The sequence below is a fragment of the Beta vulgaris genome, chromosome 4, assembly GCF_026745355.1.
Source record: "Beta vulgaris subsp. vulgaris cultivar EL10 chromosome 4, EL10.2, whole genome shotgun sequence".
NCBI classification, from domain to species: domain Eukaryota; kingdom Viridiplantae; phylum Streptophyta; class Magnoliopsida; order Caryophyllales; family Amaranthaceae; genus Beta; species Beta vulgaris.
This window is the reverse complement of record NC_079205.1, coordinates 18,480,238-18,506,193: the sequence shown is the minus strand read 5'-3', so window position 1 is coordinate 18,506,193 and position 25,956 is coordinate 18,480,238. Positions and strand designations below refer to the sequence as shown.

At 35.7% G+C, this 25,956-nt stretch overlaps 3 protein-coding genes across 3 annotated transcripts; all 3 read right to left on the bottom strand.

Annotated features, from left to right (window-relative positions):
- Positions 1 to 3,512: 3,512 nt before the first annotated feature.
- Positions 3,513 to 5,252, bottom strand: LOC125496524 (uncharacterized). Its single transcript, XM_057393976.1, has 4 exons — positions 5,210 to 5,252; positions 4,262 to 5,103; positions 3,913 to 4,105; positions 3,513 to 3,631 (listed from the first exon to the last, which is right to left on the bottom strand). The coding sequence occupies exons 1-4, from the start codon at positions 5,250 to 5,252 to the stop codon at positions 3,513 to 3,515; spliced, it is 1,197 nt and encodes a 398-aa protein (XP_057249959.1).
- A 3,520-nt stretch (positions 5,253 to 8,772) lies between these two features.
- On the bottom strand, positions 8,773 to 22,015 carry LOC104891307 (protein trichome birefringence-like 41). Its single transcript, XM_010676983.3, has 5 exons — positions 19,058 to 22,015; positions 17,766 to 17,937; positions 15,893 to 16,068; positions 14,945 to 15,103; positions 8,773 to 9,139 (listed from the first exon to the last, which is right to left on the bottom strand). Exons 1-5 carry the CDS (start codon positions 19,384 to 19,386, stop codon positions 8,848 to 8,850), a joined length of 1,128 nt encoding a protein of 375 aa, XP_010675285.2. The 5' UTR covers positions 19,387 to 22,015; the 3' UTR covers positions 8,773 to 8,847.
- Positions 22,016 to 24,306: 2,291 nt separating this feature from the next.
- On the bottom strand, positions 24,307 to 24,783 carry LOC125496523 (uncharacterized mitochondrial protein AtMg00810-like). The gene has a single exon (XM_048642005.1). It carries the CDS (start codon positions 24,781 to 24,783, stop codon positions 24,307 to 24,309), a length of 477 nt encoding a protein of 158 aa, XP_048497962.1.
- Between the last annotated feature and the right edge of the window lie 1,173 nt (positions 24,784 to 25,956).

Below are 25,956 nucleotides of genomic sequence, written 5' to 3'. Positions count from 1 at the left end.
CATGAAGATGTGTATATGCGTCTCCCTCGGGGTTCTCTTCTTCTTCATCTAGCAAGGTTTACAAGCTATGTAAGTCTCTCTATGGCTTGCGACAATCTCCCCGTAATTGGTTTGCCAAGCTCACTACAGCACTTCGTCGTTATGGGTTTACACAGTCTTATGCTGATCATACTTAGTTTACTTATCGCAAAGGCGGTGACACTTTATCGTTGCTAGTCTATGTGGATGATATCTTGATAGCTGGCAGCAATTCTACTCTTTGTACCTCCTTCAAGCGTTATTTAGATGATTGTTTTCAGTTGAAAGATCTCGGTCCCTTGAAATATTTCTTAGGCATCGAGTTTTTCCGCTCTTCTGAGGGATTGTTCTTATGTCAACCTAAATACGCCCTCGATATTTTGCATCAGGTTGATCTTCTTGTGGCTAAGCTTGTTGATACTCCGTTGCCTCCAAACCATTCCTTGGCCTCAGATACAGGTCCCATGTTCTCTAATCCTGCATTATATAAACGCCTTGTTGGTCGTCTGATCTATCTCACCATTACACGTCCCGACTTATCTTATGTTGTTCATATCTTGTCACAATTCATGTAGTCCCCCCACCAGGCTCACTATGATGCTTCTATATGTGTGTTACGCTATCTTAAGGGCCATCTAGGCCAAGGCTTATTGTTACATGTTGATTGTGATCTTCAGCTCTATGCTTATTGTGATTCGGATTGGGTTAGTTGCCCTATCTCTCGGCGTTCAGTTATTGGATACTTCATTATGCTCAGTGGTTCCCCTATATCTTGGAAAACCAAGAAGCAAACTACAGTTTCACGCTCTTCCGCCGAGGCTGAGTATCGCGCTATAGCTTATACTTGCACCGAAATAAAATGGCTTCGGTATTTCCTCGCTTCACTTGGTGTGTCTCATCGACAACTCGTTCATTTGTATTGTGATAACCAAGCTGCTTTGCACATTGCAGCCAATCCTGTATTTCATTAACGCTCCAAATATATTGAGATAGATTGCCATTTTGTTCGGGAGCTTCTGTTATTAGGGGTTATTGCTACTGCTCATGTTCGTACGACGTTTCAGTTTGCCGACATATTTACCAAAGCTCTTGGCGGTACTCAATTCCGTTTTCTCATGTACAAGTTTGGTGTTCATGACCTTCCCACTCCCACTTGAGGGGGAGTGTTGACGATATTAATTGTGAGGAAAGATTTGTTATTTGATTTAGTTACCTAGTCTGTTAAGATCTCAATCTTAGGTATCTTTTATTATCTTTATTTTAGCTAAAACTAGGAGCTAATTGACTCAACTGTTGGGCAGTAGTTTGTATATATATTTTGCTTCCTCCTTTTTAAAAAACAATGAGAATAGAAGTTTACACTTCTCTAGTTTACATCAACATGATAATTTAATTGTGCAAGTACACTAAAATCTCATTTTATCCTTTCAATGGATATGTAGCTAAAGAAGCTGGATAGGTAATTTTAGAATTAGAAAATGATATAGAGAATATGGAGATATATGATTAAGGGGGATGAGTTGGTCTATTAGGGTGGCTGCAGAAGATGGTGCCTACCTGACCAAAGTGAAAGGGGAAGTCGCAAGGTGGGTTCGTTGTTGAGGAGGAGCATTGAGGGGGTATTCTTTTAATAAAAAAACAAAAGTTGAATTTTGTTACATTTCTAGTAGGTTACAAGTCATACAAGACTAATATAAGTAGATACCTTCTAAAGTTGGGAGCTCAATCAATAGTTGGAACGGATCGGAATATAAAAGATGCATAAAGATGAGACTATTTTTATCAATTTTTCCAACCTAATATAAGCTGACCTGAAAGCAACCCAAATTAACTTGACTTAAATCTTAGCCAATCTGACTCAAAATTGATTCGATCGAAAGTTGTAATTAAACCGAGCTGAAATGGACTAGGCCCGAAAGGGATTCGTAGTTTAATGGCCTCCGGTCGAAAAGTAAAACTATTATTTGGTTCATGCATTAACAGTTGTACATAAAGTAGTAATTGTTATTTTTCGATCGTTAAAAAGACGGATTCTAGTAGTGTATTAATTTAACAATTTGTTATAGTCTGCTTCTTATTCTCCATCTAAAAGTTTTTTTTTGCTAAGTAATTAGAGATTATATTATATCATCAAACATCCACGATACACCAAGAGAACATTACATTGTAATTGAGAGTTCTCTTAACCACATTCTATCTCTCATAGAAGTTTTCTTTGGCAAAACACTATATACTCTATCTATACATGTGTGTTTTATCCTATACACTTGTTTCGCCACTATATCCAGTTTACTATTCCATAAAATATCATTTCTTGCCCACCAAACTTGATATGCAGCAGCACAGATGACAGTTTGCTACACTTGGCGCCTGAATCTTGACTCACCACTATTGTACCCTTGTTATCAATCCCTGAAAAGAGAGATCATGTGATTGCAACTGCAGCCAATGCATAATTACCTTGAGAACAGCTTCACTGAAGTGATAGTTAAAAAAACAGGTGGTGGTGTGTTTCCCTCTCTTAACCACACAACAAATATGTAGGATCATCTATTACACCCACTAGAGTTAACCTTTCAACAGTTTTTAATCTACTCAACATTATCAACAAGCATAGAAATCAATGCTTTGGAATGTTCAATCTACCCCAAATAGAACCATGCCAAGTCACTGCTTGATGCTCTTCAATCAATTTCTTGTATAACTCCTTGATGGAGTATACATTCATATTCATGATCTGAGGAAGAGAGTATTTCATATTCAATTTCTCCTTTGCTTGGCAAATCATCTTCCAATACCAACTACTCTGCTGTGGAGGGTTGTATACCCATCAATCTTCCTCTTTTACATAAAGTTCATGGACCCACCTTATCCATAAATTGTCCTTTTTTGAAGCAATAGCCCACACATACCTCCCTAGGGCATAGATATGATCTGCATATCCTGTTGATATCATGTAGAATTTTCCTAGGAATGATCATAATCTGAGCGCAATAGACATGTAGACTCATGAGCACAGAATTCACTAAGCATAATCTTCCTTGATAGGAAAGATGCCTACTGCTCCAGCATCTTATTCTTGTTGTCATTTTTTCCACAAGGCCTTCACAATTTTTAGTACTGATCCTTTTATGGCAGATGGGAACACCTAGGTACCTGAAAAGGAACTTGCCCAGACTAAAGCCTGACATGTGCAACAATCTTTGAACTTCCTGTTGCTTTACACCCACAGTGTACAATTCAGATTTTTGTTTGTTAGCTTCTAGTCCTAAAGTCTCTGAAAATGAGTGAAACCTTGCAACATTCTCAATACAGATTTGTATTCACCCTTACAACACATGATGATGTCATCTGCAAAGCATAGGTGGTTAATCTTGATTCCAGTGCACCTAGGATGATATTTGAAATCTTCTCTATCACCCACTTTCTTCATAGTTCTGCTGAAATACTCCATACAAATCACAAATAACAAAGGTGAGAAGGGATCTCCTTGCTTAAGACCCTTCTTCCCTTTGAAAAAGCCCACCATAGCCCCATTGATCATCAAAGAGAAGCTTGGAGTTTTCACACATTCCATAATCATCTCCACAAACCTGGAAGGAATGTTCAAAGCCTGCAATAACTCTTCAATAAAGCACCAGTCAATTAAATCATATGCTTTTTTCAGGTCCATTTTGATGATGCATCCTGGGGCAGCTTCTTTCTTCCCATAGTTCTTTACAATATCTTGGCAAATTAAGATATTGTGTGCTATAAATCTCCCTTTTATGAATGCTCCTTGATTTGCAGCAATAAGTTCAGGAAGTATCTGATTCAGTCTAGAACACTATAACTTGGTAATGCACTTGTATATAGCATTGCAGCAGGTAATTGGCCTGAATTCAGTGACACTACCTGGGTATTTGACCTTTGGAATCAAGGCCAGTATTGTGTGGTCTATTTCTTTCAGTATCTTTCTTGATTGAAAAAAGTCCAAGACAGCTTTTGTGCATTCTTCACCTACGACACTCCAGGCATCCTTGTAAAATGCTGAACCAAAACCATCAGCGCATGGTGATTTATCACCAAGAATAGACAAGATTGCATTCTTCACTTAAGTAGGAGTAAAAAGAACTAATAAAGTTTTTCTTTGTTCCTCTGTTAGAACTGGACCAGCTAACACCACCTCCTGTTGCACTTTACTCCTACTATTCCTAGGAGTACCTAATAGATAAGTATAATAGAGAAGAAATGCTCTATTCACCTCCTCATTGCCTTCCACCCATCTACCCTCCATGTCAGCTACACCATATATAGTAATTTGAAGCCTTCTAGCTTTTATGGCAGAGTGAAACACCTTTGAGTTCTCATCACCTGATTTAATCCATGCTAGTTTACTCTTTTGCTGCAGAAAAGAGACATACTTAGTATGAACCCTTTGATACTCCTTTGCAGCAAGTTGTTCTCTTTCTCTAGCTTGAATGCTGGTAGAACCCAAATGAAAATTCTTTTGTGCTTCGTGCAAGGCAAAACTAGCTTTTGTATCTTCAATACGTATCTGAGAAAATCCTTGCTTATTCATCTCCTTTAGCATTTTTTTCATCTGTTTCAGTTTGTGAGTGAATTTGAACATGGCACACCCTCTGACATGAACACTCCAACTATTATGGATCTTACTCAGAAAGTCTTCTCCCATACTCCACATGTGAAAGTATTTGAAAGGAGTTTTTATATTGCTAACTCCCTCATGAACCCTAATCAGTATAGGGGTGTGGTTAAATAAGCCTTCATTCATAAACATGGCCTCTGCAGTACTGAACTTATCCCTCCATTTCTCATTCCCCATCATACTGTCCAACTTTGAAAAAACTTTGTCACTACCTTGTTGCTTGTTGTTCCAAGTGTAGTAACATCCATTTGATTTTATATCTTCTAGCCCACAATGAGTAACACATCTTCTAAACACCTCCATCTCACCATCTCTAACAAGAGCACCCAATCTTTCATCCTTGTTTAGCACACAGTTGAAGTCACCACTAATTATCCATGGCTCAGTCATGGAATCAGCTTGCAACATCAAATCCCTCCACAATTGCTCTCTATCTCCTGCATTATTGAATGCAAAAACAAAAGTGCTACAGAAGCCTATAGTTGTTCCAGTAGGCTTTATGAAACAATGAATGGCCTGAGCACTCATCCACCTTATATCTACCTGGAAACTCAATGGATTCCGAGCCAAAATACTCTACGTCCATTGTGATATGATGAATTTGAGCAAAAACACCATCCACTAAACAAGCTTTGGTACATTCTTCCCATATTTTTTGCTTTTACTTTAGTCTGAATGAGACTAACCATTCCAAGGGATCTCTTATTCAACATATTCTTCACTTCTTTCTGCTTCATCATGCTGTTGATCCCCCTGACATTCCATATCATAATATTATTCATTCACAACAGGAGAGTCCCCCCTCCTGGCACTCACATCCTTCTCTACATCACATGGAACAGTTCCAATTATCACCTGATCATCCCCCATTTCATTCAATACATTAAAGCTTATTCAACATATTCTTCTCTTCTTTCTGCTTCATCATGCTGTTAATCCCCCTAACATTCCATATCATAATATTATTCATTCATAATAGGAGAGTCCCCCCTCTTGGCACTCACATCCTTCTTTGCAACACATGGAACAGTTCCAATTATCACCTGATCATCCCCCATTTCATTCAATACATTAAAAGGATTATTGGTCATAACAGGTTCAGCATTCTGTGTCATTTTCCTGGTAGAATGATTAACCTTTTGAAAAGGTTCTACATCTCCTGGTTTATCACATACCTGCACTGAAACCTCCTTTTCCTTCCAAACTTGTTTCATCACACCTCGATTACAAAGCTCAGTCTCATGGCCTAGCTGCTTACATTTTAAACACTTCTCTGGCTTCCATTCATAGTTCACCTCAATTACAACCTCAATCCTTTTTTCATTCACAAAGCTCAATTGATCTGGAAACTCCTGATCAATCGTCACCTCTATCATCACCCTCGCTTACTGGAGCTTCTCCCGTTTAGCAGTTGCAGCATCAACTTTCACAAATTTTCCTATTGGACTTACTAATTTTGCAAGACATCTCTCACTCTAGTATTTGAAATCTAACTTCATCTGAATCCATGTTGGAATAACCTCAAATTGATCCTTTATCACATCCATATCTTGTTCTCAAGCTCTCACAATCATCGGTTTACTATCGAAAAAAGGAATAGGTCCATTTAGAACAGAGTCCTTCTCCATAGTCATAAATCGCACTATATATACCCCCTTCTTTAACATTACCACCTTATCCACACCATTATTCCTCCAAATTCTTCGAATAAAACCTTCCATGACATACGGAGGTGGACTAGCACTGACAACATAGCATATAACAGATGACATCCAAAAATCAACTTCAGATTGAACATCTTCAACCTCAATTTTAACTAAATTTTTCACAGTATTATCAATTGCAACATTATCAGTATTATCAGATGGATTAGATTCTACCTCATGATCAGACATTTGTAGAATCGGAATTGGCCAAATACATCTTCTCCTCTCATCATTCGCATTCCTCTTCACTGTATCAGCTGAGTTATTTATTGCTGATAACCACGCCGAAAACATTCGATGCGATTGCATAGATTGTTTCATCTCATTAATTTCATCCTCCTCTATTTTTTCCTCCAAGAATTTCTTCCATTGATCGTGTCTTTTTTGCATTGGAATCAGAAACTGGACCTTTTGGCTTTAAATTGCTAGCATCTGCAGCCTTTCGAGCGTTAGATTTCCTCGCCATGACAGAGGGAATTCTAGAGAGAGAAGCACGCTAAGCTTTTTTCTTTCTCCATCTAAAAGTTAATAAGTCTTTTTAGATTGTATAACAACATGATATATATAATCTTACTTTGAAATATATCTTGTTTTCTTGATAAGGCTACAAAAATAGATGTTTTAAATTATACCAACAAATGATACAAACGTTCTTAGGTCGTTAGATGAAACTTAACAAACTCTTAACTTTTTTTTTCTCAAATTGTATGTATGTATTTTTATTTCAACGAAACTCTATTTTTCAATCTTTTATTAAACATAATATTCTTACACTAAATTCTTATATGTGACCGGCCACACAGGAAGTTACAGGTGTGGCCGCGCGCGACACGCTGTCAACCCGTCAGCTCATTTTCAGATGGTTATGTCTCACTCGTTTTTCGTCATAATCGAGCTTTTGACTAGGTGTTGGAAAGCTATCAGGCCAAATTTTCATCTCCGACTTGGATGTTCCCAAAATATTAAGTATTCTGTGAGATATGACCTTTTGAAGTTGATCCTTATGCACAAATACTTATAAACAAATGGAGTTACTCTTTTGACCAAATGGAGTTACTTGTATGAGTATGTGGTTACTTTTAACAATAAAAGAGTGTCACTTCTATAAAGAAATGTGAATACTCTTATAAGCAAATGCGGTAACTTTTGTGAACCTTTCGGGTTACATGTATGATTAAATGAGGTTACTCGTATGATTTTTTGAAGTTACTTGTATAAATAAATGAAGCTATTAGTATGAATTAATTGGTTTACTCGTAAGATTAAATGAGTATACTCAAAGATTAAATGACATTACTAGTATGAATTAATTGAGTTACTCCTCATATGATAAAAATGGGATTATTCATATGATAAAAAAAATTGGGGTTACTTTTGTGAATAATTGTGAGGAAGATGGATGAGTAACCCCATTTTATTATATGAGTGACCCCATTTTTATCATATGAGTAATCCAATTAATTCATACTAGTAATGTCATTTAGTCTATGAGTAAGTGAGTAACCTCATTTAATTTCATGAGTAACCCAATTACCTCATACTAGTAACCTCATTCATTTATACAAGTAACTTCAATAAATCATACAAGTAACCTCATTTAAATATACGAGTAACCCCAAAGGTTCACAAAAATAACCACATTTGCTTATAAGAGAGTAACCACATTTCTTTATAGGATTGACACTCTTTTATTGTTAAAAATAACCACATACTCATACAAGTAACTCCATTTGATGATAAGAGTAACTCCATCTGTTCATAAAAGTAACTCCATTTGTTTATAAGTGTTTGTGCATAAGGGTCAAATTTCAAAAGATCATATCTCACAACATTCTTAATTTTGGGAATATTCAAGTTGGAGATGAACATTTGGCTTAATAGCTTTCAACGCCTGGTCCAAAGCTCGATTCCGATGAGAAACGAGAGAGATATGACCATTTGAAAATAAGCTAACAGGCTGACAATTTGTCATGCGCATTCACACCTGTAATTTCGCGTGTGGCCGACCACACGCATGACGTTGATATTCTTAAAAGGCGCTATTTACAATGAAAAAAATTGCATGCAATAATTAGTATGACAATCAATCCAAGGTCTTTAGCTTTTAGTGAACTAGTCAATATTGCAATCGATACACCAAGGTATTGGGATGTAATTCCCCTCAGATGGGATCAAATGAAGTCAATTGTTTGTTTGACGATATTAAATGTTATCAAAAAAAGAAATGATAACAATGTGCACTTATAACATACATAGATTATCATTGCAATGGATACATTGCACAAGTTTGAATGATGCTATTAGATAATAATTCCTAAACCGGTGCAATAAGTATGAATCTATGAGGATAACATTAGATGGATATTATATCTCCAATGGTTTAATATAAGAACAATGGTGTGATCAATATAAAAAAGTCTATTAAGAATTATAATGAAAGCTATAATTCCTGTATAGCTTAATGTTCTAATTATACTACAATGAAGCATAAAGGAGCAAATTCCAAGTATCTGGAATGCCAGCTAAGCACCAATGGGTGCAATCCCCACCAGTGTGTTGTGGATTAATGTAATACTGAGGATGTGCATCGGGCCTCAACTGGGCCATCAAAGATATATCCAAGAAGAAAGCTGGGTTTTTCATTTGGCCCAATATGTTTCTCACTATCTCTATTCCTGGGCTTGGAGGTACTGGGCTTTTTGACCCAGCCACAGGTTGTGTCTCCTTTTTGCAATCCTGTGCTGCTGGTTTCCCAAAATCAAGACCACTGCAAAAATATATCATTTAGGGTACTCTACAAGATATGCAATTGCTGCCCGTAAAGTGAACAAATACATTTTATGATGGGTTATGTAATCCCATCTCATTTTGCACATGAGAGTTATTTTTATGTTTGAATATACTGTTTTTTCATCAAATACTCCCGATAAAAAAATTTATTCACCAAAAAATCTTATTTTTTTCAAAATTTACCAGATACCCCTCACTTTTAAAAAAGTTCACCAAATACACTAGGGGTATTTGGTGAAATAAAGTGGAGATATTTGGTGAAACAAATCTTTCTCCAACAATAGGACAAAAATAAAATGCGGGATTGAAGTAGTTTAAATGTGCAAATCTTAATCGCTATTGTCCTTGCTGCTATAACAAATCGTTATGTCTTTTTTTTTTTTTCTAGAAAGTTGCATGCTGCAGCGATTTCTAGGAAATATATTATGCATTACAAGATCTACTTAGTCATAGTAGCTTTGATGCTGAAAACATTTATTTAATTCAATATACTAATGGAGACTAGCCTTATTGTAAATACTAGTTTGTTACAAATTAGTTACAGCTAATTACAATTAGTATTTTCTTCTGTTAGTTTGTTAGCTACAGCTAACAACTTACACCCATGTATAAATACAACTTATCTTTACTTCTTACAAGATAATGAGAAATATAGTGTATTATTTTCTCTCTCTAAAACTCTCTAAACCTTTCTCTTTCTCTCTTACATTTTTCTGAACTCTATTGAATCCAAGTGCTAGATTTCAGAATCTGTCATGGTATCGGAGCAAACAATCAGATTTCCACATTTTCACATTTCTTGGATCATGTCTGAAACTGAAAATTCCAGTCCTGCTGTACCTTTGAACCAAAATCAGAACAGTATATACTATATTCACCCCTCGGATGCTAACTCCGCTCAATTAGTATCTTTCAAATTCAATGGTGAAGGTTTTACTAGTTGGAAGAGATCAATGTTATTGACTCTATCTGCAAAGAACAAGATAGGTTTTGTTAATGGAGTATATAAGCAACCTATTGATGAAACATCTGATGAATTCAAGGCTTGGAGTAGGTGTAATGATTTGGTTTGTTCATGGTTGTTGTTCAATTTGGATGAAAATATTGCTGGAAGTGTCATGTTTCAACATTCTGCTAGGGATATTTGGATGGATCTTGAAGAGAGATATGGCTATACTTCTTTAGCTCAGATTTATGCCTTAGAACAAAAAATAGCAGATGTTAACCAAGGCACTCAATCTGTGTCTGAGTTTTTTACACAACTCAAGTCTTTATGGGATGCTATAGATGAAGCTCATCCTCTACCATATTGCACTTGCAACAAATGTTCATGTAACCTCACCAAAAGACTCTATGAAAGGCACCAAGAGAAGATGGTTATTCAGTTTATGATGAAACTGTCTGAACAATTTACCACAATCAGAGGGAACTTATTGATGATGAAAAGTCTTCCTAAGGTAACTGAAGCATATAGGCTGTTTGCTCAAGAAGAGAAACATAAAGAAATCTCCCAATCCTCCACTCAAACTGAATCTTTAGCTTTTATGGCTGATAAGAAAAGGTACAGTGACTATGCCAAGCCTAAAGTCAACTCCACCAACTACAAAAAGCCTGGTAGTTCTAGATTCTCAGGAGGAAGTACAAAGCCAATCAAACCTGGCTCTAAATACTACTGCACTCACTGTGAAACTCCTGGTCATAGTATTGATCGTTGCTTTAAAGTACATGGCTATCCAGCCAATTTTAAAGGCTTCAAGGATAAGAGAGTGGCTGCTCTATCTCTTCTTCTGAAAATATTGATATTGAGACTGATGAGCCAACAGGACCCACCTTATCTATGGATCAGTATAATCAACTCATCAATCTCCTACAATCTCAGCAAAAAGAAGACTCTCACACTGGGTATGCATTGATGGCAGGTAATTATTGCTTGCTTTCTTGCTCTGAAATTTCATGGCTGATTGATAGTGGTGATACTGACCACATTTGCTCTGATTTATCTTGTTTCTCTGATTATAAAATTTTATCTGGTCATACAAATTACATTACAATTCCTGATGGGAGTAAAGTGTGGGTTAAACATATTGGCACAGTCAAGATCAATGATGACATTACTCTCTACAATGTCTTACATGTTCCACAATTCAAGTTTAACCTCATTTCAGTTCACAGACTATGTATTGACTTAAATTGTGACATACACTTTGCTCATGATAAGTGTTTTGTCTCGTGTCAGAAAGGGAAGCAAATTCAACTTGGTAAAGTCAAGGCTGGGTTGTACAATGTAGAAGATCAAAGGTTTGGTTCTGTGTCTGCTGCTACTTCTGGTTCTGTGACTGCTGCTACTTCTCATACATGTAACAAATTGTGTCTTACTGCTGTTGAAGATGCAAAATTATGGCATCTTAGATTAGGACACTTACCCTTCACACAGATGAAGTTAATAAATCCCTCTTATGATACTAAGTCTTGTATACATGACATCATTTGTCAAGTTTGTCCTAAGGCCAAACAAACTAGACTTCCCTTCCCTATTAGCTCAATAAAATCTACAAGTCCTTTTGAACTCATTCACATAGATATCTGGGGTCCTCATGCTGTGAGTACACCTTCAGGATGTAAACACTTTTTGACTATAGTAGATGATTTCAACAGATTTACTTGGGTACACTTCTTGAAACACAAAAATGATGCTGTAACTGTGATGAATAACTTCTTCAAAATGGTTCACACTCAGTTTAATACTGTCATCAAGTGTGTTAGGTCTGATAATGCTGGTGAGTTATGTGAAGGAGAAATGAAACTATTGTACAGAAAACATGGAGTTATGAACCAAACTAGCTGTAGTGATACGCCACAGCAGAATGGCGTTGTTGAAAGAAAACACAAGCACATTCTAGAGACTGCTAGGGCTCTTTATATTCAGTCCAAAGTTCCAGATAGGCTTTGGGGTTATTGTGTTCTGTGTGCTGTCTATCTTATTAACAGAATGCCCCTTAAACCCCTAAATCATGCCACTCCTCATTTTAGACTGTTTGGTCAAGAAGCTTCATTAGATCACTTGAAAGCTTTTGGATGCTTGTGCTCTGTTTACACTTCTAAAGTGAAACGATCTAAGTTTGATGCTAGAGCTCAACCATGTGTTTTTCTTGGATATTCTAACAGCCAAAAAGGGTACAAAGTTCTTGACATTGCTAGCCAAAAACTCACTGTCACGGAATGTTCACTTTTATGAACACCACTTCCCTTATCATTTCTCCTCCTCGCCCTCTACTTACAAAAATGCCATTTATCTTCCCAATTATCTACCTCTTTTCTTTCATGATAGTTCTGCTGATTCTTCCTTACATTTTCCCCCTTCCAATCATGATAATTCATCTTCTCTTTATCATTAACTGATACATCTTCTCACTCTTCTTCCTCACCTTCTGCCACCTTTCCCCCTTTATCTCCTTCTTCATCTGATTCTATTTTAGATATCAGTCCCATAACTGATCCATCACCACATGTTCTTAGAAAGTCGTCCAGATCTCACAAACTTCCATCTTATCTTAAAGACTACCAGTGCAACACTGCCACTCTTTCTTCTGACCTCACTCAACATTGGTGCAACCTAGTTTCTTTTCACTCCTTTCCTTCAGAATATAAAGCCCTTCTTTCTACCACATGTGATATCAAAGAACCTGCTACTTACAGTGAAGCAGCCACTCAACCAATATGGGTTGAAGCTATGCAACTTGAAATCAAAGCTCTTGATGATAACCATACCTGGGAACTCGTTGACTTACCTAGTGGTAAGAAACCCATTGGTTCCAAATGGGTGTTCAAAGTGAAACTGAAAGCTACAGGTGAACTTGAAAGATGCAAAGCTCGCTTAGTAGCCAAAGGATTTAATCAGAAACATGGCATTGACTACGAAGAGACTTTCAGTCCTGTTGTCAAAATGAATACTGTGAGAAGCCTGATTGCTGTAGCTGCAAGTAAGCACTGGCCATTGTTCCAATTGGATGTGAACAATGCATTCCTCCATGGCGACTTAAAGGAGGAAGTTTACATGAAAGTTCCAGAAGGTATGTCTCCTCACCACAAGGTTTGTAAACTGAGAAAATCTCTTTATGGTCTGAAGCAAGCTTCTAGACAATGGCATGAGAAGCTTGCTCAGTCCTTACAAAGCTTAGGTTTTAAAAAATCACCTTATGATCACAGTCTATTCATCAAGAAAACTGGGCATGAGATTTGCATTGCAGCTGTGTATGTCGATGACATTATTGTCACTGGTACTAGCTCTATTGATATTGACAATTTGAAGGCTCACTTACATCAACAATTCAGCATTAAAGACCTAGGAAAATTGAATTATTTCCTAGGCATTGAAGTAGGTTATACTTCAGCAGGAATTCTTCTCAGCCAGAATAAGTTCACAAAGGAGCTTTTATCTTCCTGTCATTTTGATCTCGCTAAAAAGGCTTCTACTCCCTTGCCATTGAACCTCAAGCTTCAAGCTGAAGCTGGTGATTTGTTACATGCAGCTGAGACTTATAGATCTCTTGTGGGCAAGCTGACTTTTTTAACCACAACAAGACCGGATTTGGCCTATGCAGTACAATCCCTCAGTCAATATATGCTTGCACCTAGGACTTCTCATCAATTTGCCCTGGAACATACTTTGAGATATGTCTCTCACACGGCAGGTCAAGGAATTCTCCTAAAAGCTTCTGATGAATTATGCTTACAAGCTTTTTCAGATTCTGACTGGGCTTCTTGCCCTGATTCAAGGAAATCTATAAGAGGATATGTCTTGCTTCTTGGAGGTTCTCCTATTGCTTGGAAATCAAAAAAATAAAGTACTGTTTCTAAGTCTTCCTCTGAAGCAGAATACAGAGCTATGGCTGCTGCAGCTTCAGAAGTAACATGGACTGTTAGGCTACTAGAAGAATTGGGAGTGCAAAATCTCAAGCCTGTGGTATTACACTGTGACAATCAATCTGCATTGCATATTGCAAAAAATCCGGTTTTTCATGAAAGAACGAAACATATAGAAATTGATTGTCACTTCACTCAAGAAAAGGTTCTTGAAGGTCTTATCCAATTGACTTATCTTCCTACCAAGCAGCAACTGGCAGATGTGTTTACTAAAATCTTGCCTACACAACAGTTTAATTCTTTGCTTTCCAAGTTGGGAATGTTACTTCATCCCTCTCCCAACTTGAGGGGAGGTAATGGAGACTAGCCTTATTGTAAATACTAGTTTGTTACAAATTAGTTACAGCTAATTACAATTAGTATTTTCTTCTGTTAGTTTGTTAGCTACAGCTAACAACTTACACCCATGTATAAATACAACTTATCTTTACTTCTTACAAGATAATGAGAAATATAGTGTATTATTTTCTCTCTCTAAAACTCTCTAAACCTTTCTCTTTCTCTCTTACATTTCTCTGAACTCTATTGAATCCAAGTGCTAGATTTCAGAATCTGTCATATACTATGTATAGAATGATATATTGTCATGATGCTGTATGATAATAATTTAAGAGCGAATTAGATGAGTAATTTTTGTATATCTTTGAGATGGATACAGACTAATCTTATAATGTTATATTGCCGGTTGAAATTAACTATAAGATAGGTTGATAGTTTAGTCTACTCTAGCATCCTTCATCCTATACCTAAACAATATATTAGGTCTTTAATTTATCGACATATTTAGCCAAATGGCCATATTCTTAATAAAGTGATGAGCAATATTGATATCAAAGAACCATGGAAGAGGTTATCTTACTGATAGTGTGAAGGTGAGATGCCTTGATAAACGACTTTGGACTTGGAAGGATCAATCTCAGAATCGACCCATTTTGCCCAAGTTCCAAGTGCAATCTTGAATGCCTCCATTCGATCCATATCTTTTTGTATATCAGCTCCCAATTGGATGAAATCCCATCTGCAAATGCACTTAAATTATTATTGATACAAAATACGCAAGTGACAAAACAATTAGTGACTTTATACATTAATTCTTTTTTAAAATAATATCACTATGTCATATGTGAAATTATAATATTTAAAGTATTTTCACATTATTCTTACTGATATTTGTACAATATATGAAAAGAATGCTCCATTATTAGTAACGTTGCGATTTAAAATCTTATACTTGTATTTTATAATAGTCGCAATACTTGTTTTATTACGATTTCAAGCCCTCAACATCAACCAGCAGAAGTCAAAATCACAAAATATTGATATTTATATTATACACAATACAACGAATCAATAAGTCAATGCTTAATGTTTTGGCCCCCTTTCGCGAACCTTCTGGTAAAGATGAATTTGCTTTGGACTACCCTCGCACAGAGCCACTCATTTAGAGGTCTAACAATCCCCAAGCCTCCCAACCCCACAACATTTAAATTTTTGCATGCACCAAAATGTGAACCTTAATCTCCTATGTGAAAAATAAGAAGCTATACCATTGGACCCAAGTATTCTTGATAAGTCACTATGGAATGACTTCTTAAAAAAAATTATGAACAAAAAATACGACCAAAATATAAAAGTTTGACATACATAAACAACATTAATATTACAACTATCATGAAATGAAGAAAGTATTATATATGAAAGAACAGTTGTAATAATATAGTTAAATATCTTAATAATATATGAAAGAAACTAAATAATTTTTCTACTTTTGTAACTTTTTGGGGGAGAATAATTGAGTACAACATACGGTTGTTGAGGAGACTTGTAGAACCACCAGTGCCAACTATCAAAGACCAGCAAGTCAAAATCCTTCCATGCATCACCACCCTTGATAGAGTCAAGCTTCAACACTCTACCTATCTTTTCCTTATCTATGTCCACCAGGAATTGATGCCATTCCATATTAATTGTCAGATTATACTCCTATCATTGCAAAATTTTATGTACAATCAGTCATATCTCAAGGAGGGAAATGTTACTGTAAATTTGTTGGTCAAATATCAGTCTTAGGCATTGTCGGCAATTATTATGTTCCAACCAAACTTTTTGGCCAATAAAGTATTATTAGTAACAAAAAAATGAGTTCAAAGAATGATAATTGACCAATAATATAGTACTACAACAATAAAAAGTATTGAACGATACTGTTATTAGTGCTATTAGTAACTCTTTAAAGAAGGAAAAAACAGATGATCGATTTTAGAGACTTGGTGTGAAAGTACTAGCTAATTGGAAAAATTTGAGGGAATCGCGTTGGATGAAGCATATAGTAAGGGAAGAACGAAGCAACATGATAAGGGTATGTATGCATCTGGCGAATAGCCCCTACATGAATTGAATTTTAAAAGAGAATCACCAAGCTAAGGTTTTTAAAAGAAAACTTATAAACCAAATTACGAATTCGGAGGCATGGAAATATAGTCATGACTCATGAACTTAGATCTTTCGAAAAATAAAGACTTGTCATGCATTGTTTATATTCTCTCTAAATAACGCCGAGGAAAGAACATTAGAACACTGAGTGTATACTATGAGCTATTTGAAGGGTAATGCATGTCATGATATATTGTTACCAAAGATTGGATGTGAATTAGTTACATAGTGGTGTCATTGTGATTGGACTAGCTGCCCACTAATAAATCACCGTTTTCTGAATATTGAAAAATAGGTCCATATACATATATATATATTTATTTTTTCAAAAATCACCAATACATGCAAGTATAGTATACTGGGAACTAATTTATTCCGATTTGGGGCCCTTTAAAAATGAGGCCCTGTTTCATGTCGTACCCTAGTGATGGCCACTGGTGCGGGCTAGGCGGGCCAGACCGTGGGCCATAGTGGGCTAGGTTAAGATTTCACGGCCCAGGACCAAACCGTGAAATTCATGGGTTGGGCAGGCTGGTCCCCGGGCAGAAAAATCTTGGTCCACACCGGTCTGTTACCAGTTTTCACGGTTCATGGGTCTGATGGGCTGACATGAGAATATTTTTTTTCAAAATTATTTAATCATTGAGATTATTCATTATTCTTACATAAAATCTTTAAAATGAATTAAAAATATATACAAATATTAATGTTAATGAATAATTTCATTATTTTTAAATTTGATTGAATTATAATATATGCAATTTGATTAAAATATATACAATTTGATTAAAATATACATAATTTGGTTCCATATTTACTTGGATTGGGCCGGTTCGATTCATGGGTCGGGTTGGACCGGTTTCATTGTTCGGGTTGGGCGGTTTTAGTAGTGGGCTTTAGTGGGCTGGGCTCAAGAAATCTAGCCCACGGCCCACCCACAAATTTCACGGTTTGAGTTGGGCTGGACCGGACTTTTTTCTGGCCCGGCCCACACGACCCACGAGGTGGGCTGGGCTGGATGGACTAAATTGACCCACACTGTTGGCCATCTCTATCGCACCCTAGACATGTTAAAAGTCTGGGCTTGCTCTGTATTAAAGTTCGATATGAATTATATAAAAAAAATGACATAGACGAATAACTAGAAATAAATTCATAATAGAGATTTAATAAAATGGAAGAAAAAGAAACGAAGTAAGAGGATGAGAGAGCGCGCGCAAATAAAAGCCAGTAGCCAAGAAACTTACAGGAAATTCAAATGAATACATGGGTGGTTGCTGCAACAAGTTGTATTTAGCTGTAGGTATGCTGGCATGAAGCATGCAAGTGAGAGATTGCCACTGATTAAGACTAAGAGAATCACCCACAAATAATATCCTCTTTCCTGTATATTTTCTCATAAACTCATTTGCATCGAACCTGCAACATAATCAAGTACTCTGAAGGAATCAAAAACTCTGGATGTATGCGCCATGTTAGGAATGCAAATTTACCAACTCACCACACTTTTTTTAATAGATAATTATAGAAAAAGACCAAATAAAAAAAAGATTCACTCTTAATTTTTCAAGTTATATATCTTTGGACTTTCATTTATATTGAAGCAATACAGCTAGAATAAAAGGTTTGTTTGTTAGCTACTTAGCCTCTTATCAGATCACTAAGGACAGAGATTAAGTAAAAATAAATAAAAAGAAACAGCCATATATAATTATGTAAAAAAAAGGTTGCTTAATGCTTACAGTTTACCTACCAAGTAAAGTGTTAAGTGTAACAAACCTTTTAAGTCTAGATACCAAGAGAGGTCTTAAATTATAGAGTACAATTCCTTCTCATCGAATAAAAAACTTCCATATACGTATATGAAGCAAGCTTTTCAACTTTCTATCAAGAAAAAGAGTTTGAAGCTTTTTCAGTGGTTCAAACTATGTTTAGTTTAAAAAATTAATTACAAGATAGCATCAAAAATAAATAATTGTAAGCAAAAGTCAAATCTTTGGATTGTCAATAGCACTCTCTTTACAAACATCAGGTACTATGGTTGCATGCATTCTATATATTTTTTTCTTCTTTGTTTTTTTGCGGTTGTGACTTGTAATCACAACCATAGTAGAAAGATACACCATAGTGTACCACAAATGAACTGCATCCTATGCATGACTACTGTGCCACAACTCCCAAATATTTGGAATTGGATTAAAAGAAAAAAATATTCAAAAAATATTTGATGGCTTGAAAGCTAATAATAAGTTAGCTAAGAAGAGATATATCCAAAGACTGCTTACACGGAATGTTACCGTCATAATTCATCGCTTCATCATAATATCATCCTTATTTTCGTTTTAGTTGTTCCATAATATTTCCTATGTCGCACTTTTTGTTTCTCTTATCCTACCAAATAGGTCCACTTCGCGTATTAACTAATATCATATTTTGGATCCGAAGAAATGATTATTTAACTAATTTTATATGCATAAAACTTATTAATATTACATGAAATAAAGTAATAAACTCGAATTACATGGCAAAGTTGTATTACCTGGTAAGATTGCAACCAGTAGGCTGCCATCTATAGTGGAGGTAAAGTTTATCAGGCCTACCATTCTTCTGGCAATCAAACTGTGTCCTCAAGAATGGACATACAGATGAATCGTATAAAGGGTAGTTTGAATCTTCAACCCAACTTCCCTCAAATATGTTGCAACCTGAATTTGCATGCTTATGATTATCTGCCATTATTGATTGATCATGAAACAGTAAAAGTATAAGCAACACAACAGGGGCAACTGAATTATGCTTCCTAAAAGCCATCTTTATTTTGAAAGATATGTTACAACAATATATGATGGGTAGTTTACAAAAGCTCATCTAACAACTTATATATATACACACACATATACATGTTTCATGTTAGTTGGGATCTTAAAGATGGGGTAATATTTTCCTTCCTTTATTGATTATTTTGTTGTAAAATCTACTCTCTTTTTTTTTATGTTATGGATTATTGGAACAACAAGGGCTTGCTTTCACATTATGATTTCGTCTGATCTACTTCCTTTCTTGGACGTAAGCATTTGAAAGCAATGAAATTGATTGAGATGCGTAATTTGTCGTTTCACAATGGGAGAATCTTCATTGATGAATCAATACATGTATTAATCGATTCTAACTGTAAATTTTGTATGCATTAGCTATATGGTATTCTACTATTCTTGTATTATTATAAGAAATTTAGTGCCAAAAGTTACGTTCTTTTTGCTTTACTTTACGTTTTTGTTTCTAGTTGTGGTGGAATAAGAGGTAAAGGTTCTTACACAGTTGACAAACTTTAAATTTCATTTGGAAGTGTATAAAATAAATGAATAATGATGCAGATTCATAATCATAGGTGAGTTTATTCTTTAGACTCAATTCCAAATTCCAGATTGCGCCACATCAATTTTGCACTATTTTTTAATTTTAGAGGCTCACTTCATAATTATTTTAATTTTATACTAATCCCTCAAACTTTTAACGGACTATGTTTTAAATTGATTTTACAAAAAAAAAAAAAAGGACAAATGTCAATTTTTAAGTGGCTAGAAATTCACTCCTTAACATGTCATAGTCTTGGATGGAGTCTTTGATTATGAAACTCGCTCCAAGACTCCCATTTTTTCTTTCAACATTATTGCATAATCTTTGCTCAAGACTCCTCTTAAGACTACCAATATTCATACCAAGTTTGCTAAAATCTGGGGGTATGCTAGTGTAATTTCCATACGGCTAAATTAACGAAATTTGATTTTAACATTTTTCATGCAGTCACGAGGTTTTCAAACGTGACTTATTCGTTTTCTAACGTGACATGTGACTAACTGTAATAATTTGGATCATAAAACTGTTATCATGTGTCATAAAGGTGAGATTTATGTGTAATGCCGGAATTATTTTGCATACGGAGAGAAGTAATTATGTTAAGATTGTTATCTTGGGAATTTTTGTATATTCTAGCATGCTTATTGATATTGATTTAAATTGAAAATCATTATTTATTTATTTATGCAACATTATGTTAGCAATCTATACAAATATATTAAAAGTCGTTCCCGTTGTATAAACAGCGTTACATGACACGCTTCTCACATGTTTATAGTTTCATTTAAAAAAATATTAACAATATATAGTTACTAGAATTAAAAAAACAACAGATTTTGTGAGTTTAAATTGCTAATCCACTATAAATTTATTGATTAATGTTTCAAAGTAAAATATAATAAAGTCTTATAATTATATGCAATTATAAAGACATAGCCAAATTTTTTTGATCTCTAACACTTTTATCAAGTATTAACATTTTTACCCTAATTTAAGTGAAAATTGTTATTTTTTATCCGCAACTCATGAAAAGTTTTTTTAAACAACTGATCCTGCCATAATATCCCTTTTTCAATTTCGCACTATTGCAATATCTTGTCTAATTTCATCTAATTTCCTTTATTTGTCGTATTAATTGCCCTTGATATGAATGTTGTTGCTCCTCCTTTGAGAGAAACATATATATATACTATAGATAGTGACAAGATGTTACATACATAATTGTGGTTAGGTGAGCTTTGTTCACAAAAGATTTTCATGTAATTAACCATGAAACTATCATATGAAATCTCACTAGTTATAAGTCTTCAAGGTCAGGATTGGAAATTCTACTTCCGTTGATTTCCTTCATTTTAAAGACTCTTTTTTCATATTGTGGTAACGAATTGACAATTGACGTGAGTCAAATATTCGTCCAATAGATCAAAGGTGACTAGACAGTACTCTTCGTTACCTTACGAATTGAAAATTTTCAAAGCCAAATTATCCAACAACAAGGGGAGAATAGATGACGACAATTTATCTAACAAAATTGATCTTCTACCAACATCTCATAGTTGGTACTGGATTAGCCAACTTGTGAGCTAGCTACCTAGCTAATTCATGTCCTTCCCTCCAAGGCGTCAAGGCCACACAGAGTAACAGACAATATAATGTGATAATAAACAACAGTATGACAGTATCTATCCTACGATCACTTAATTATCTGTTTGGAGGCTCAAGAAACGGCTGGTACATTGAAAAGTAAGCTACTGTCGTAGTCGAAACATAGCTTCAAAGGCAATCCAACATTCATAGGTATTTAAAGAAATGTGGAAAAAGAAAATTCGTCTGTTTCAGTACTTTCGCTCTGCCTTGGTGGCCATGAGAAATATTTTTTCAACAGTATAAACTTTTTGTATACATAAGAGCATCATTAGCCGCAAGAACTTCATGCCATAAAAAGGTGAATGCATAACTGTTAGAATTTATATCATGTATATATTGTAGGAAACTTAAGCGAAAGTAGTAGTGAACTTTTATGTTTAAGAGATGTTTTTGATCAAAGAGTGTCGTTGTTTGATGGTAAAGGGAGAGATTGTTTGTGGGAAATGCTAGGCTTTTTCATTAACTTTTTGATGTTTTTTTTTCATATATCCTCAAGACTTACACCATCACCTATTTATAGTTGTGGTAAGAAAACTTGTGCATCTTCTAGATTTTTCTAGGATTTTTACATCTAGATTTTTCTTAGGACTTTTCTACGATTTTCCCTAGGCTAAATATTATCATACATCATTCTAGAAAGATATCTAGATTTTTCTAACATAGATATTTTCATGGATATTTTCCTAGATTACTCTAGATATTATAATTACATGATCTTTCTACTGCTATGGAGAATATTCTTGATTAATATCTAATACTCCCCCTTAATCTGAAAATTCTTATATTCCGAGTTGTCTTCTGAATTGGATGAACTTCTCAGTTGGAATTGCTTTTGTGAATATGTCTGCGAGTTGCTCCCCCGTCTAGCAAAATTGTAGTTCGATCTCTTTCTTTTCGGCTAGTTCTCGGATGAAGTGATGTCGTAACTCGATATGCTTCGTTCGGGCATGAAAGACTGGATTCTTTGTCATGGCTATTGCTGACATGTTGTCGCAGTAGATAGTTGTTGGTTCTTTTGTTGTATGTTGTAGATCTTCTAGAATTCTTTTTAGCCATATCGCTTCACATGTTGCACTTGTTGCTGCTACATGTTAGTGTTTTATTTAAATTACCGCAAGTGTACGGTGTCGTAGCATATAGGGGTCAAACTCAGGGAGGTGCAAGATTAATCACTACTTGATTTTAGATTATAAAATAGTCACACAATCCAGAAATGATGAATAATCTATGAACTAAAGGCTAAACTAATGACATAATAGACAAACTTATGAATATGATAATTAAAGCACTAAGATTAAGCATCACCACTAATATGAATTATCAAACCATAACTCACATCCTAGTTATTCAATATAGCTTAGGCGAGATTGACATTCCTTATGACTTAGTAATAAAGCACAACTGCGAACCAAAACTAAATACTCGGTCATTCCTCAATACCTAGAACTCACTTTCGTGATAGCAAAAGGCCTAACTAATATGCATGTCTCCTATTTTCATGGCTTACACACATAATTAGAAGCATTAAGAACCAATGTCAAATAATTCCCAATTCTAGTTCTCACCTATTTTCATGGGAGAATTCAAATCAATAACAAGATTATCTAAATTAAGACCCAACTTTCGTTGATGAACTCAATTAATAAAATAACAATTTAGCATCGAACAAATATTCCTAATTTCAACTCCAACTTTCGTTGATAATATAAAACTAGGGCTAAATCAAGATGCACAATTGACAATAACAACAATCTTGTCAAACCCTAAACATATAATTCAATAACATGGGAATTAGAGAAGAATTTACATGATCAATCCATACTAGGGCTCACTACTCAATCTTAAATAAAAACTACTCACTAATCATGGCAAAAAGCAATAAACATAACGGAAAACATAATTAAAATAATAAAGAGAAGATGAGAGAATAAAACTTGATTGAATTGAAGATGAATATGAAAGCTTGAATCTTGAATCTCCAAAGTAGCAATAGGAAATAAACTAGGGCATAAAACTAGAGAGAAAACTAGAGAGGAAAATAACGTGATATTGAAAAGTGAGTAATTAGATGTCCTATTCTAATTAGAAAACCTCTAATATATAGTTCTAATTCCTAAAACTAGTGGGGAATCCAATTACAAGATAAGGAAGCCAAATAAATCATTAAATGGCCGAAATCATTAAAATCGCGTGCGCATAAGATGTTTCTGGCAGACTGGGCCAACTTTCGAAGCCCGTATCTCTCAAAATACAACTCGCCTTGGGCCAAGCGACCTATCGTTGGAAACCTCTTCAAGCCTATTTTCCAACGGTACTAGAATCAGACCAATATCAGCATCTAGTCAGAAGTTATGGATAAAAGAGTGAATATGACTCTATTTCCACAATTCTATCAATGAATTCCAACTCCAATTGAGCTCCAATATACACTCAAAATGATCCTTATCAATGTAGCTTGCTTACTATTGCTCCTAAATAATCAAGCTTGTCCAATAATGCTCCGATTATGTTTTCGGTACCTGAAATTCATCAAAGAATACCAAAAACGCACAAGAGGAGTAATATTTTGCAAATTAAGTAAAAGCATGCAATTATGAACTACAATGCACCTAAATGCTCCTAGAATGCAACCTAAATGCAACTAAAACCTATATAAAAATACGACACATCACTACATATTCTGCTTCTGTTCATGACAAAGCTATTGTAGCTTGTTTCTTTGATGACCAAGAAATAGCCTTGGTTCCCACCTGGAAGACGTAGCCACTTGTACTCTTCCAATCGTCAATGCTTCCGGCCCAATCGTTGTCTGTATATCCTGTAAGCTTGTGATTTTCCTGTCTCGTACATGATTCCATAACTTTTTGTTCCCTTGACATACCTGAGAATCTTTTTTGCTGCTGTCACGTGAGCTTTACTTGGCTCACTCATGAACCTCAACGCAATGCTTACAGAATGAACTATGTCTGGTCTCGTATGTGTGAGATATATGAGAGAGCCAACCAGACTTTGATATATTGACGCATCGACCTTCTCTTTGCCATCATTCTTGGATAGCTTTTCATTAAGTGTCATTGGTGTAGCCAATGACTTGCATTCACTCATGTTGAACTTTTTAAGTAGGTCGTCTACATATTTCTCTTGTGGGAGAAATATTCTTCCTGGGCTTTGCTTGACTTGCATACCAAGGAAATATTTCATGGCTCCAAGGTCGGTCATTTCATATTCCGGCATCATTGCTTTCTTAAATTCCTTAGTCATATTTGAATTAGTGCCTGTGTAGATTAGATCATCTACATAGAGACACAATATGAGAAAATCTTGTGATCCTTGGGTCTTGATATATAGTGATGACTCACTTGGGCTTTTTATAAACCCATTTTGAAGTAGGTAGCCATATATTTTTGCTATTCCAGACCCTGGTTACTTGCTTAAGCCCATAAAGGGCTTTACGAAGGCGGTATACTTTGTCTTCTTTGCCTTCGATGGGATATCCTTGCGGTTGCTCAACATATACTTCTCCTTCGAGCTCCCCATTTAAAAATGCTGACTTGACATCTAATTGAAAGACTGGTAATTTAAGTTCAGCAGCAAGAGCAAGGACTGACCTGATAGTCTCCATGCGGACAACGGGAGCATATGTCTCGTTAAATTCAATCCCTGGTTGTTGGGAGTAACCTTTTACGACGAGACGAGCCTTGTATTTCGGGATGGAGCCATCTTCGTTATACTTGACCTTGTAGACCCATTTGAGACTGATGACTTCTTTGTCTTCAGGTTTCTCAACAAGCTTACATGTGTTATTTTTCTCGATCATCTTGACTTCTTCATTCATGGCCTCGATCCATTTCTCTTCTCGTGCTGCTTCTTGAAAGCTTTGTGGTTCGCTAGTAAAGAGAGCCATGATAGCTTGATTGCACTGGAAATCCTCCAAGTAGCTTGGTGGTCGTCGATCTCTTTGTGAACGTCGCACTACTGGACCTGAGCTATGAGAGCTTGATCCTAATGTTGGACTCACCGATCTCAAGGATGTTGTTGGAGATCTCGGTGATGATGGGTTGTATGATGGCTGCGTTGTTGGATGAGTCGGACCTTCATCTTCACTTGAACTTGGTTGAATAAAATCTCCTTCATGTGGTTGAGATTCCTTCTCCGTCCACGTCCATTGTGCTCCTTCGTCGAAGACGACATCTCTTGAGATGATTAATTTCTTGGATTCAGGCTGATGGAGATGATACCCCTTAAATTCGTCACTATATCCGATGAAGATACATTTTTCTCCTTTTCCATCCAGTTTTTCTCGATTTTCTTTCGGAATGTGGGCATATGCGATGCACCCGAATACTGTTAGGTGCTCCACTCTTGGCTTTCTTTTATGCCAAGCTTCATAGGGTGTCGTACCCATGACGGCCTTCGTGGGAGATCGATTGAGAA

Excerpts from the sequence above, each read along its gene's own strand:
- LOC125496523 (XM_048642005.1), bottom strand. The coding sequence starts at position 24,783 with ATGACTAAGGAATTTAAGAAAGCAATGATGCCGGAATATGAAATGACC.
- LOC104891307 (XM_010676983.3), bottom strand. The coding sequence starts at position 19,386 with ATGAGCTTTTGTAAACTACCCATCATATATTGTTGTAACATATCTTTC. Across the intron at positions 16,069-17,765 it reads TGTATTCATTTGAATTTCCT|GAGTATAATCTGACAATTAA; the intron begins GTAAGTTTCTTG and ends TTGCAATGATAG. Across the intron at positions 9,140-14,944 it reads ATCTCACCTTCACACTATCA|TGGTCTTGATTTTGGGAAAC; the intron begins GTAAGATAACCT and ends ATATTTTTGCAG.
- LOC125496524 (XM_057393976.1), bottom strand. The coding sequence starts at position 5,252 with ATGGACGTAGAGTATTTTGGCTCGGAATCCATTGAGTTTCCAG. Across the intron at positions 4,106-4,261 it reads GGGTGGAAGGCAATGAGGAG|AATGCAATCTTGTCTATTCT; the intron begins GTGAATAGAGCA and ends ACTTAAGTGAAG. Across the intron at positions 3,632-3,912 it reads TCCAAAGGTCAAATACCCAG|GCTTTGAACATTCCTTCCAG; the intron begins GTAGTGTCACTG and ends GAGTTATTGCAG.